Below are 13570 nucleotides of genomic sequence, written 5' to 3'. Positions count from 1 at the left end.
ATGCCATTGAGCAACTACCCTTGCATCTCCAGCCCTGGTGAATGTGGCTGTGTGAGCTCCACACACACACACACAGGTTCATTCAGAGCAGCAAAAGCTTGTAAAAAAACTTGAAAATTTTGAACTGCCCCTTGCCTCATGCTCTACAGTTCTCATAGAAAATCTAGGTCCTTATTCTGGCAGCTGGACTACATAACAGCTTCAGCTCATGGAAAATAGATGCCAGCGATTTATTTCTCTCAGATTTGGAGTACTGGAAAAAAAAAATGTGATGTGCTCAGATTCAATGGTTTAGGTAACACTGGAGAACTGCACCCATGCTCTGAGACACTCCTACAATCACTTGTCCATTCCATGCTGTGTCTCAGCAGGTTTACAGTTGTCAATCTGCATCTTAAAACATATCTCAGTCTAACTCTAGTCCATTCAAATCATCTTGCAAACCATTTGCTAAAAGTGCCTAGAACTACTTAGGGGTCATTATTGCTTTTCTTTGTCTTTATTTTTTTTTCTCTTTTATTTTCTTTTAAAAGATAGTGTATGTGTAACCTTAAAAAACTCTTTAAAAAATATCAGAGCTCTTGGCAACTTGCATTTTCCTGACTCCCTGCCAATTAGCTAGCCATGTCAATACGGTGCTGATTTAACAAAAGGAAATGGCACAAAAGGATACCAAAGTTTGGATAGATATACATTGCTTGGTCATGCTTCTTAAATCTCTAGGAACTCGAATAATCCTTCAGAGGTACCCAGTGTAGCAATGTGGCATAGAATTAGCACTAAAAAGGTCCAAAGATAAAAACATCATCCTAAAAGAAAGTCTTTATGAAGAATAAACACAAATGATTAAAAAAAGATTCAGAAATCACAGATTTAAGGAAAATATTTTGTTGAATTCAACAATAATATCATGATTTTATCTGACAAATATATTCTTTTTTAAATTTTTATGTACATTTAAAAAGTCTATTAGATAAAAAGGAGGTTAGAGAGCTCAAGGTGTTTGTATGTTTATTCAGGTAGTACTTTGTTTATTGTCACTGCTGTTTTCCTTGCCACCACTGGTGGATCCTAATTCCCTTTTCATAAATTCTGGTGGCACTTAGGAGTTCAAGTCTGTAGGTGCTTCTTGTAGCTCTTCTATTCACTGCAGGAAGGACCCAGGAAATCAAGTGTCTTCTAGCAGCACTTCATATATACTGAAGGCCAGTGCTGTTCTCTCAGTCTGTCACCTCCCTCATAAGGGAGAAATGTCTATCACACTTGGATGCCAGTGCCGTGTAAATGTAGCATTTGTGCTCTCATAGTCTGAATGCTGCTCATGATTTTCTTTTGATGACCAACCAACGTGATCCCTAAACTCATCACATCCCTGGGGAAGATAAATGCGTACATTGTTAATTTTTCAACTTAGACTGCTGTTATTGTATGGTATTCAACTGTGAGGGCTGGGCTACAGGTTTTTGGATATTGAAGCTACGCTGGAACCTTCGCTCAGTACTGGGAAGTTCATTTGGGCACTGTTCAACCTCTCAGCCAGGAGTGCAATTACATGGCAAATGTCATGTAATTCCACTGCAGGTGTCTCCACGTCTGAGAAGAGGCCAGTAAGTTTTTTTCCATTATGATAACTTTTTACTGTGGCTTTTAAAAGACACCCGAAGACAAGGACACTTCTCATGTAAAATACTTTGGGTGCTTTTCAGGACAAGGTTATATATCAATACAAGATCCTGGGGGTCACATTCTGTTTCCTAAAGAGATGCCTAGAGAAAACTTATGCATATTGACCCACACCCATCATGCAAATGAAAGAGGAGCAGCTGTTTCAACTCCACCCCTACTAGTGCTAGAAGCTTGTGGGCTCTGATGACAGTTCCCAAGCTATAGGTTGAGACCCCTAGTGATACCAGGTGGCTAAGAATAGGGTTGCAAACTTGAGAATATTGGTTAGAAACTTGTTTAGAAAACCACTGCTCTCTGCAAGAGGAATTACATGTGTTTGGCAACCACCAGGACAAGGAAGTTGTTTGCAGTGTGCCAAGAAGACCTGTTTAAGATGGCAGTACTGATACAGGCCATGCTTGCCTTCAGAAAATTGTTTTGCTTCTATAGACTTATCCTGATGCAAAGTCCTTTCTTGCAGGACATAGACAGAGCCCAGCCAATTAGAAGAAAATTCCACATCTTCCTAGTACACATCTGGAAAAAGGCACCAATTGGGTAGTGGAGGCAAAATGGTTCTTTTCCTATACATACATACTTTGAAACGGGCCACATTTTCCCTCAAATTCTAGTCCCTTGGTGTTATATCAATTGGTCTGAAAAGCAGGGGGGAAAAAAAGTGATGCCACACAGAGGCAGCAGGGCATTTGCCCTTTCATGAGATGCTCTATTATAACATCATCAACTGCTCAACCAGCTCGTTTGACCCCAAGTACCATGTTTGTACTCGGAGTAAAAAGTTTTGGAGTTGAACATTGTGTATTATTTTACCTAGAAATTCCCTAAATGCAAGTTAAACATGCCCAGTACTAACTTACTCAATAGTCATCCTGGCAACTGATTCAAGAGAGTTGTAGCCTGCTGCTGTGAAATTATCCTTATATCTTTCCATCTTAATAGCTTGTAACCATTCGCCTACGGAGCAGAAAGTGGTAAAATCGGGAGTGTTCTGGTCCAGAAGAGGGCTAATTGGTCTATGGAGAAGGAAAAAGGAAAGTAAGTTGTTTCCAAAGAGAGTAAAAACATCAGGGAGTATTTAGCAAGGTGAGAGTCAAATAAGTTTGGGGTATTAAAAATGTCAAGAGTAGAAAGTACTAGGCCTTTACACACAGTTTAGATTATTCTGTGAGCAGCTTTTGACTACTCTGTAGCTCACAATATGTACTTCCTAAGCTTACTCAGGTAAAAGATGAAAGGTCAGAGTGAGCAAAATCAGCCTAATGGGCTACTGTTACCAGCAGAAAATCAACCTTATTACCTAGCGTGATGGCAGCTGAAACTAAGTCACTGAGCAAAATAAAGATGCTCTTCTTTTAAGCATATCAGATAATACAGTACTAGCTATTCCCCTTATTCAATTGGATGGGACAAAACAAAGACAAGGAAAGAGCAGAGACACAAAGCAAGTTGCTTAAGGTCACACAGCAAATCAGTCAGTAGAAGAACCAGGAGCAGAACACAGGCTAGTTGGTTCCCTAGTGCAGTGATCTAGCTAGCAGATCAAAAGATTACCACCATTACATAATTCACTTGAAATTTAGGAGGAAGCCATTAAAAACTACACCATGAAATACAATGAGATGCAATTGCTGAAAGGAGTTAAAGCCAGAAAATGAGAGGTAAAAACCTAGAGTGTAGCATGTCAAAGTACATTGGCCAAGCATGAGTGTTGTTAATTACTATTTCTACCGTAGCAGTTCCTAGGGCAAGGGATGCAGCATATAAAACTACAATAGACAATGATCCTTGCCCTCCAGAATTTTAAGAAACAAGGAAAACAAAGATTTTTTTAGAGTGATGAGCAGGCAGTAGTTTACTGATAAATGTTTAGTTCCATGAGATTTACTTTATTTTGGCTATTGTATTTTAAGAAGGTCCTTTTTGGCTTTTTCAGCATGGTAAAGAAGAAGGGCAAATGAGGGAAGGGAATAAGAGGGTAGAGAGAGAGAAGGAGGAACTGAGAGACAGATGGAATAAGTGTGAACTGGAACCAGGCACCAAGCAGAACATCCAGGACCCAACCACGTGCACCACCAGAAAAACACACACTAAAGCTTTTCTTACCTGCTACAGGTTCCCAAAGGGGTTTTCAAGCTGTTTGGATTTCTAATCATTTTGTCCAGGATACCAACTATCTGCTCAAACTTCGGCCTTTCACCACGTTCCTTCTGCCAACAGTCTAACATCAGTTGGTGCAACCCTGCAGGGCAATCCATGGGTGCTGGCAAGCGATAGCCTTCTTCGATTGCTTTTATAACCTAGTAGCCAACATAGTTAATCATTTTTCATCAGCAGACATTTAAAGATTATATCCTGCTATCCAGGTAAATAAAACCAACCAAAAGAAGAAAAAAGAAAATAAATCAATAAACTAAAATTTGCCATCGGTGCTGCAAAAAAATCTAAGTCTGTTGTTTTGGCCTTCAGGTTTTCAAATCATTTCCCCACCTTTTATCTTTGGGCTTCTTAAACATATTGTTCTATATGTGAAGAACATGCTGCAATGCCTAGACAAGTGAGTAGCAGGGAACAACAATTAAATTCACCAAGGGAGCAACAGATAGATTGATAAATGGAGTTATTTCAGAAAGCATTATTACTTGCCCCAAGGCTTTTATTAAGGAGTGTGTGGTAGAAGCAACTGACTTTTAAATGGATAGGGATCTGTGCATGCACATATAAAATACAAAAAGCCTGAAGGTATTATAAAAGCATCCAAGAAAAATGCTTTGCAGATAGAAATTGCTAGGAAAAAAAGTTGTACTCTATGTTTAGCCATGTTGTATTAATGATAAAGCAGCAGAAGTGTGTCATATGAAAAGAGAAAGACCTGAATGGTATTTTAATATATCACAGAAAGTTAAATTTAATAAGAGATGCTCCCAGATGATGATATGATCGAAGGAGAGCTAAAATGTCTCAACCAAGAATTACACCCACCCATTGACTCCCTTAGCCAAGTCCATTTGGATTGAAGTAAAAACTAAAAATGGGTGAAGTAAAATCACAGCAAAGCGCTGTAAACCTTGAGGGCAGGATAAGAAAGCACATCAGGAAGCAAGGCAGATAAGAAAAGCTAGTGAAAAAGGGCTGAGACACTGTTCATGGGGGATTTCAAGTCTACTGACATTGACTGACACAGCAGCATTAGAATTGCTAAGAAAAGGTGCTCATTCCTGAAAGGTTGTGCATAGGACTGTCTTCTCCCTCGGTCTGTACAGAAAGCAAGATCAGAAGCTGCTCTGGAGATACTCCTAGGAAGTAGATCTGGTATGATAAGCAAAGTTGAATATTCAGATTTTAGTAAAAATAATGAGCTGAGACAGAAAATACTCTGTAGGTCGTGTGCTTGAATATTCAGATTTTAGTAAAAATAAAGAGCTGAGACAGAAAATACTTTGTAGGTCGTGTGAGAAAATGCAAAAAGCAGTGGACTGCAAGGTAGACAGAACAGCAGACAATACAAAACGACCTTCAAAAAGCTGGCTGCAAGCCAGCCAGGCTTTGTATCCAAATCTTTGGCATAAAAGAAGTTCTGTGAAAAGAGGAGGCATAGCCCAGTGGTAGGGCACTTACTGTGTCACAGAATGTCCTTCCGACCTCAGGGAAGTTGCCTCATCTCCCTGGACCTCAGTTTTCCCTCTGAACATTTTGAATGACAGTACAGTCCTACAGCTCAAAAATGACTGAGAAATATTCAATTCCTGCAGAAACATCCACACCTTGAAGAATGAGGGTGGTGACCTTTTAGAGACAGTGAAGTTGTCTGTCAGACAGGGTGTGGAGAGAGGATTTCTGCAGAAGAACAAGTAAATTGGAAGAAAAGAACTACACAGGAAAGAAAACATTAAAAGTAAAATGTGATGTCCTTTAGAGCAGTATTAAAAGAAAAAAGCAGAATAGCTCCTTAAGTTAAGAAGCAGCAGTGGAATAAAATCAGTGGAAAAATAAGATACAGTGTGTAGGGGACAACTGGTGTGCTGTGAAAAGTCATGCAGAAATTTCTGACCTTCTAAAAGGCAAAAGGAATTAAACCCTTTGACCATACTACATATGATTTACTACAAATGAAGTAGTTGCTCAAGAGGTCAGAAGACAGAGATCACAAATGAGAAATGAAGAAATAGGTAACAGCAGCAGCAACACAACCTCCAAAATACCTAAGATCTTTAGAGCTGGCAAACCACCTACATGAGTCTATATCCAAGAGTGAAAACATGAATGAAAGGGTCACAAAGAGGAGTTTTCTACATTCACTAGGATCTGCAGAGAAACCTGAAGAGAAGTGGGAATCAAGATGATGATATTGTGTTTGAAAGGCATTGGCAATACTGCAGAATCAGCTCCTCTGATGTGCATTCTGAGCAAGAAGGATGAAACTGGAAAACAGAAAATAATGAGCCAGCTCGAGATGGATGGAATTGCTGTGAAGATCCAAAACATTGAAAAAATATTCTAAAATATTGATAAATAAAGTACAAGTGTCCGTTCTGTGAAGAAAGGAGGGAGTGGAGCTCCAAAAAGCAGTACTCAAAGATAATGAAATAGATGCAGGAATTTTTTATGGGTTTTTTGTTGGTTTTTTTTTTTTTTTTTTGCAATAAGCAAACCCACAAAGAGGACACAGCAGGAGATCTTACTAATAGGATTGATTTATATTATTTACACTTCCCACAATTTGTTTTTAAAATTCTGCTTTTGCTGCAGAAAAAAAAAAGAGTACAAGGGTATAGAGTTAAGAATGGAGCATACTTTTATCATAATCAGGTTATCTGAGGATGTAGAGCAGATTAGAAGAGGACCAGGTCTGTTCACTTCAAATACTGGATGCTAACAAAATATTAAATATGGGAACTGGACAATGCAAAGTTATCACTCTGCTTATGGATATATTGTAATAATATAAACAATGAGAGTTATAGAATCATGAAGGTGAGGAGACCTCTAAGATCATCGAGTCCAACCGTTAACGTGCTAGGAAATATTTTTCCCTGTGAGGGTGTTGAGGCCCTGGGATATTGCCCAGGGAGGTGGTGCAGTCACCATCCCTGGAGGTGTTTCAGAGGTGTCTGATGTGGCACTGGAGGATCTGGTTTAGGGTTTAGAGGTTCCAGCAGTGACAGGTTCATGGTTGGACTCAATGATCTTAGAGGTCTCCTCCAACCTTGATGATTCTGTCTTCTGTGCTCAGTCTGCTGTGTCTCTGTAGGGAGCTGGTAGGATGAGTTATCTTTTGGTGCACCCTAGCTCCAGGTCTTTGCTAAAAGGAGAACTTCTGCTTGAAAAGAGATCACAACCCAAATTTGTCTTCTCCATCAATCTATGATAGCATAAATGACTTAAAGGAAGATGGGGAAAATTAAAGAAATGCCATCTCAAGATCCAGAGTCAGGGAGGTGTATTTTTAGGAGATCTGATCTATTCTATGACTATATCCACATCCACTTTTAGGCAAAATGTTACACTTAAGATGTATAAACTGCCTGAGTGCATAAACAAAATTAGAAGAACACATTTAGCCTGTTTTATTCCAGTCAAATACTCCCACTGGTAAGTTTGAAGGAGAATAAATAACAAACCATAAGGTGATTCTAATTTTTTAGCATCCTAGATTGATCTGTGGGATTGGTAGGATGTGTATATGCTTTGGGAGGACACACTTGAAGATCACAGCATACAAGAATATTTGAAATTACTTTACCAAGCAATTGATGCATCTTTTAACTATGTGCTATTGAAGATCATCATGAAAGATGCTAAAAAAGGGATGAAACTAAAAGAAGTGGCAATTAGCTGTTTTACCACAAAGGCTCAGCCATGTGTTTTACCTGCAGTTTTCAAGAGAAGGAATACTTATCAAAATCCAATGGGAAGAATGAAGATACCAACATTTCTCCCCTATTTAAAAGTTTTTCCTCATTGTTCCCTGAAAGATAGGTAAGGTCTGCCTTTGAGGCATCTTATATTCCTGTCAGACTTCTTTTATGTTTGAATCTAGTGCAGAAGGAAGGTGTCAAAAGAACTGAAACTCTGCTGGGTGTCTAGGGAATGTAAATATTTCTCTTTCTCTGCCCCAAGGACTTGTTTGCCCATATTTTGACAGTCCATGAAATCTTTGACACTGAGACCTGTCAAATATTAACAACTTTGCACTGTGCCAAACTGACTCATCATTTACACTTTTATCTTCTTTTTCCCAACTTTGATGTCGATCATTCAATCAAAAATTAAAATGACAATTAAAAAACCACTCAAGCCCCCACATGAAGAACTTTAAATGAGGCTCTTTCTGACATCTTTCACACCTGTATGGCTTTTTCCTGTGTAATTTCTGTCTTAAGAGATACTCCTGTCAGAAATCAAGATTAACATCCATCTGTTCTATTACTGCTGACCTGTTGCTCTGGATCATATTTTATGCAAACAAGGGTACTGTTAAATCAGCATAATTAACTTGAAAAAGTCAAAGTAGGTCATTAACTGCCACTCAGATTTTTAACAACTTTTTTCAACTGATTAGTAATTGCTAAGAGGTCAAAACCTCAGAACGATTTTTTATTGGAAAAAAGAAATTAATTCTTTCCATGCTTAAGCATAATAAAGTCAAGAACACGTATTAGTATTTTTGATGTTCCAATTTTACTTGATCCTTGAGACAGAAACCTACAGGATCCATGTGGCAGAGGAAAGGTTTAGGTAAAAAGTGGAAGCTCTGTAACTTTTTCATTTTGTGAGAACCATGCAGTATTTTGACTAATTAATTTCTAGCCAACGTTTTATGTGTTTATAGTGAACTATGAATGAATGTGTTTATAATCTGTTATTTTTATTGCACTAACACACTCACAAACAGACAAACCTACATCTTGATTTGACATGTCCCAGTAAGGTCGTTCTCCATAAGACATTACTTCCCACATGACTATTCCATAACTCCACACATCACTGGCTGATGTAAATTTGCGGTACTGAATGGCCTCTGGAGCTGTCCATCTCACTGGAATTTTTCCACCCTATGCAAAAAAAAAAAGAAGGAAAGACCAGAAAGGAAGAAAATTCTTTTTTTTTCCTCCAAAAATTTTTCAGATTATCTTCCATAGAAGACATTTATAATTATTTCTATTGACATCAGAACTTGTATCATCTACTATGGTTGACCAAGTGCAGAATTTTCAGAGGCATCTAAGGAAGTTTAGCCTCTTAAAACACTTGGGAGACTTCTGTAAGCTAAGTTGGATGCATTTCTCTGGAAGTGCTTATGTCTCCATCGATTTTAAAGGGTTGCTTAGATGTCTGATTTACACTAGACATTTAACTCCTGGTTGGCTGAAGTTCGACGAAGGGAATATCAACCTGTGCAGATAAATCCCATTGGTTTGTCATATTCTGAAATCTCAGCCTGACATTTTCAAACCAGCATCCCATTTTGAGCCAAATGGTGGGAGCGACAGCCGTGAGCACTGGTGTGGTTTCCTGGATCCCTGTGCCTGTTGGAGCAGATTCCAGAGGCCCCTCCTTCCCTCAGCATGAGAAAATAGGTACAGTGAGGCCCCATGGGTGGGAAAGTGGAGGTGGCTCAACAAAAGAATAAAGAGCATAGTGTGGCTGCTGAATGCTTACTAAAGAAAAGCGTCCCACCCAAAAGCAGGGGAAAATAGAGGAGGTGAGCTTTGTCACAGTCTAGCCTCAAGCTAGTCAACCTTCTGGTGAGATAAAATCTAGCCTGAAAAAGAGTAATAGCCGACAAATATTTTAAATGGCTTATGGTAAACGAGACAATTAAAATTTTTGTGGGCAAAACTGTCGTGTTTGTTCAAACGGAAAATCACGAGGAAGGGAAGAATGAAGATACTGTCTAAAACTTTTAGAACTTTCCTTAAAAAAAATATTATTTCCTTGTTAGAGCCAGATCTCTACAGGGACATTTCCTTTGGGCTGGTTAATATTTCCCACACAATTAATGTATTTCCCTTATCTATATTCTCCAGAAAATAGGCTCCTTCTTAATAACCACATCTCAAAAGTGAAAACCCATGGATTTCTCTTACGGTTGTAGTGTAGACAGCCTCTGGATCATCTTCTATAACTCTGGAAAGGCCAAAGTCTGATACTTTACAAACAAGGTTGCTGTTGACAAGAATATTGCGTGCTGCAAGATCCCTGTGTACATATCCCATATCGGCCAAATATCTCATTCCAGCAGCAATTCCTCTCAACATTCCCACTAGCTGAATGACTGTAAACTGCCCATCATGTTTCTAGAGGGAAGAAAGGAGCAGCAATTCTTGTTAGTATAGCTGAGGAGAGAAATAAGAATTAGTTTTACAATTTTAGCTTTTTTGCTTATTTACTCCTTCTGGGGCAATTCATCCTGGGGCAAAAAAACCCCCTCACTTCAAGCATAAATTTGTTTTTTTTCAGAGATAAAACAATGCATCCAGTTAAGAAATGTGTGAGTAGTTAATGTATTAAAAGCAACAAAACTTGATAATCATTACAATTTCTGGTTAAGCTGTGACAAGTCTCTTCTAAGAGAAACTTATAGTTTGTTTCGATGTTCTTCATCTTAACATAATTATTTGTATCAAGAAAATAAGAACTATCTCCTTTTTGGAACAGATAATTTTTATTCATAGCTTGGAGTTTATCAAACAAAAATAGTATTTCTGTTCTCTATACAGTGTTTATACATCATCTCACACTGTTTTGCATACCTGATAAGGAATTAGAACTGGCCAGATCAGAACAAACTTAAAAAATGCTAAATTGTTCTGAACTTGCATTTCTTTTTCCCTTTGTTTGTCTCTTAAACAGAACCATGGGGATTTTTTTATGCTGATTTCCACCACGCTGACACAATAAAGTTCTGCTCCCAAAAGGCAGAACATTGGGCTTCAGGTATCAGTGGTTTTAATTTCAACTGGTGGTAATAATAAAACCTATCATGTCTATGCCATATTAAATCACTTAGATTACCAGAATGTGCCTATATGATCCTGCCTGATCCTGTCATTTCTGATCTGGTTTTGCTGAAATAACAGAGAGAACTGTTAGCATATTTCAAGCTCCATTTCAGCCTGAAAACCATTTTAGTTATATTAATATCATGCATGTATACATATATATATGCACATATATAAACTGTATTTTTTAAAGTGGCAATATAGAATATATGTTGCTTTAAATGTGTTCATATAAGTTTTCATTTTAGTACTCACCCTAAGAAATGCATCTAAGGCCCCATTCTCCATGTATTCTATTACAATCATGACTGGTTTCCCTGCAAGAAAAGAAGATGGATATAGTTTGAGAAACTGTAACACAAATGGAGTGCCTTTTTTTTTTTTTTGATGAAACATACGTTCTTTCTTTGAAGGACTGAATCATTGAAACAACGACCATTTCTGAGCCCTCCAGCACTGTTACTGAGCTCTAATTTCTTAAATGTCTGCATGGAACGTGGTCACAATTCAGAAAAATTGAACCATACAAATCAAAAAGTCAGTGTGTTCCCCTAACTCCTGCTGTGTGAACAGGACTCTGGAATAATGACACTTCAGATAATATGAAAGGACAGAAGAAACCTTATCTCTCTGCATGGTCTTTCAGGCTAAATGAAACTAGAAGAATAATATGTTTCAAAGTACTTCATCTTTTAATCATGCATGCATCTAAATTCTTTTCCTCAGGTTGTAGCATAAAGTAAGTATTGTTTCAGTTAGTTACGCATCAGGAGAAAATCCATTAGGAGTGTGCAGTCTGTTTATAATTTGAATCTTTGACCATGAATGAGCTACAGTCATTTCTGCCATCGTGTTGTGATTTGACTGACAGATGGAGCTGCTGCTTACCTCTGGTAACGACCCCTTCCAAGTGCACAACGTTGGGATGGTCAAACTGTCCCATGATGCTTGCCTCACACAGGAAATCTCTGCGCTGCTTTTCCGTGTAGCCAACCTTCAGAGTTTTTATGGCTACCGCGACGTCTCTCTTGCCAGGAAGCTTTAGACGCCCACTGCACACCTCACCAAACTCTCCTAAAATCAAGTAGATTAATGCTGAATTACTCCAACTGTCAATGCCATTTTTCAGGCCTTAATTCAAGCAGCTAAGGGCATGCTAAAATTTTACACGTGAATGTTTGTATTTTGTAGTATCACAGAACCATCAAATCATGAAGGTTGGAGGAGACCTCTAAGATCATAGAGTCCAACCATTAGCCTCCCCCTCTGCTAAAACCCTAAACCATATCCTAAACCCTAACCATATCATTAAACCTAACCCCTAAACCACCCTCCAGTGTCAGATCCAGACACCTCTGAAACACCTCCAGGGATGGTGACTGCACCACCTCCCTGGGCAATATCCCAGGGCCTCAACACCACAACAGGGAAAACATTTCTCCTCACATCCAATCTGACTCTGCCCTGGCTCAGCTCAAGGCCATTCCCTCTCTCCTCTCCCTGCAGCCCTGGCAGGACACACATCCCACACCTCTCTCCAGCCCTGTCAAAGTGCTGTAGAGAGCCAGGAGGTCACCCCTGAGCCACCTCTTCTCATTTGAAATGGATTACTTAGAAATGTGCTTTAAATGTATTGCTGACCCTCTCACAGAGTAAACATTTTACATTAAACCAATCAACAGGACTGTTATTTGAAAATTTGAAAAAGTCTTGTCAGTAATTTGCTGCATTTTTTCAATGACAGGAAAAAAATTAGAGGGGCTTTAGTAAGGAAAGACTATCATAGAAATAGTAATATCATTTCTAAGTGAGAATGTCATTCTATTCTACATATTTTCCTAGCTATCTTTAGATCCAATGTTGGGGTTTTTTACTTATGTTTTCTTCTTCTTGCAGAGCTGCTTTTAATTTAGCATCGTTAGGGTGTTAAATGAAGCACTACATTATTACCTTCAAGCAGGATAATTTACTTTGAAGATTATGAAATGAAAGGTGTGACTTATAACAATTTTGTTAGATTAAACAAACAGAAGCAAATGCTGCAAGTTTGTAAAAGGTTCTAAGCTAACAGACAATTGGAACTTGAAGAAGCATGTGAAAGAAAAAAAAAGGCCAAACACACAGCAAGAATACAAAAAAGAAGCCTCAAGAACCAAAATTTGGAAGGGAAGTAACTGGGCATCAAAGAGGAAAGAGGATGGAAGCGTGTGAAAAGTGGAGCTGAATGGCAATATATCTACCTCACTATTAATGAGATTATGAAAGATTTAAGGATTGTCCTTTGCCTCACAGCTGTGTCAGCAGAGAGAGAAAGTGAGATCCCCTATTCTGCAGCCAGGAAGAAAAATCTCTTTGGATGTATAGAAGAAAAGGGTAGAAACATGTCTTATACTGAATAAAGGGGAGCAAGTCTTTAAAAAAGAGAGAGATTCGTCGCAAAAATATTTAGTAATCTGGTACTTTGCAAATTCATCTGGAGTGTGGGAGATAGAGTTTCCTCCTTCAAATCAAATCAAGTAGGAAATTCATCTCCTGCATACCCATGGAGTGCCTGAACGTTAAGCTGTTATATATACACAAGTATGCAGACACACCTACATGTAAGACATGTTTTAGGATGAGTGCTGAAAAAAATGGTTGACTAACACTGAGAGTTTGATTAGAGAATCCTCCTGGCACATAGGCTGAGGTCCTGACAAACCTGGTGAGATCAAGACTGAAGTGCACGTACACACTGGCACAGTCTGGCTGCAGTGCAGAAAGGTTTGCTTGGAAAGGAGGCTGAATGCCTGAAGAAAGAGATGTTGAAGTATCTTAAAGGATGGTTCTGAGAAATCATTTTTAGGACACCATCCATGTTCCAAACACTCCTGTGCTTCTGG

At 38.6% G+C, this 13570-nt stretch overlaps 1 protein-coding gene across 1 annotated transcript in view; it reads right to left on the bottom strand.

Moving 5' to 3' along the window:
• Positions 1-254: 254 nt before the first annotated feature.
• Positions 255-13570, bottom strand: part of EPHA7 (EPH receptor A7) — a 30650-nt gene continuing 17334 nt past the window's right edge. Inside the window, exons 6-12 of the mRNA XM_009081502.1 lie at positions 11577-11762; positions 10944-11005; positions 9774-9983; positions 8589-8738; positions 3790-3983; positions 2544-2699; positions 255-1372 (exon numbers count right to left, since the gene is read on the bottom strand). Of these exons, the coding sequence (XP_009079750.1) occupies positions 1258-1372; positions 2544-2699; positions 3790-3983; positions 8589-8738; positions 9774-9983; positions 10944-11005; positions 11577-11762 (1073 nt within the window). The 3' untranslated portion in view covers positions 255-1257. The remainder of the gene's footprint in view (positions 1373-2543; positions 2700-3789; positions 3984-8588; positions 8739-9773; positions 9984-10943; positions 11006-11576; positions 11763-13570) is intronic.

This window comes from Acanthisitta chloris, unplaced genomic scaffold (assembly GCF_000695815.1).
Source record: "Acanthisitta chloris isolate BGI_N310 unplaced genomic scaffold, ASM69581v1 scaffold5729, whole genome shotgun sequence".
Classification (NCBI taxonomy): Eukaryota; Metazoa; Chordata; class Aves; order Passeriformes; family Acanthisittidae; genus Acanthisitta; species Acanthisitta chloris.
Note: the sequence above shows the minus strand (reverse complement) of the source record. Positions and strands in the feature narration are given on the sequence as shown.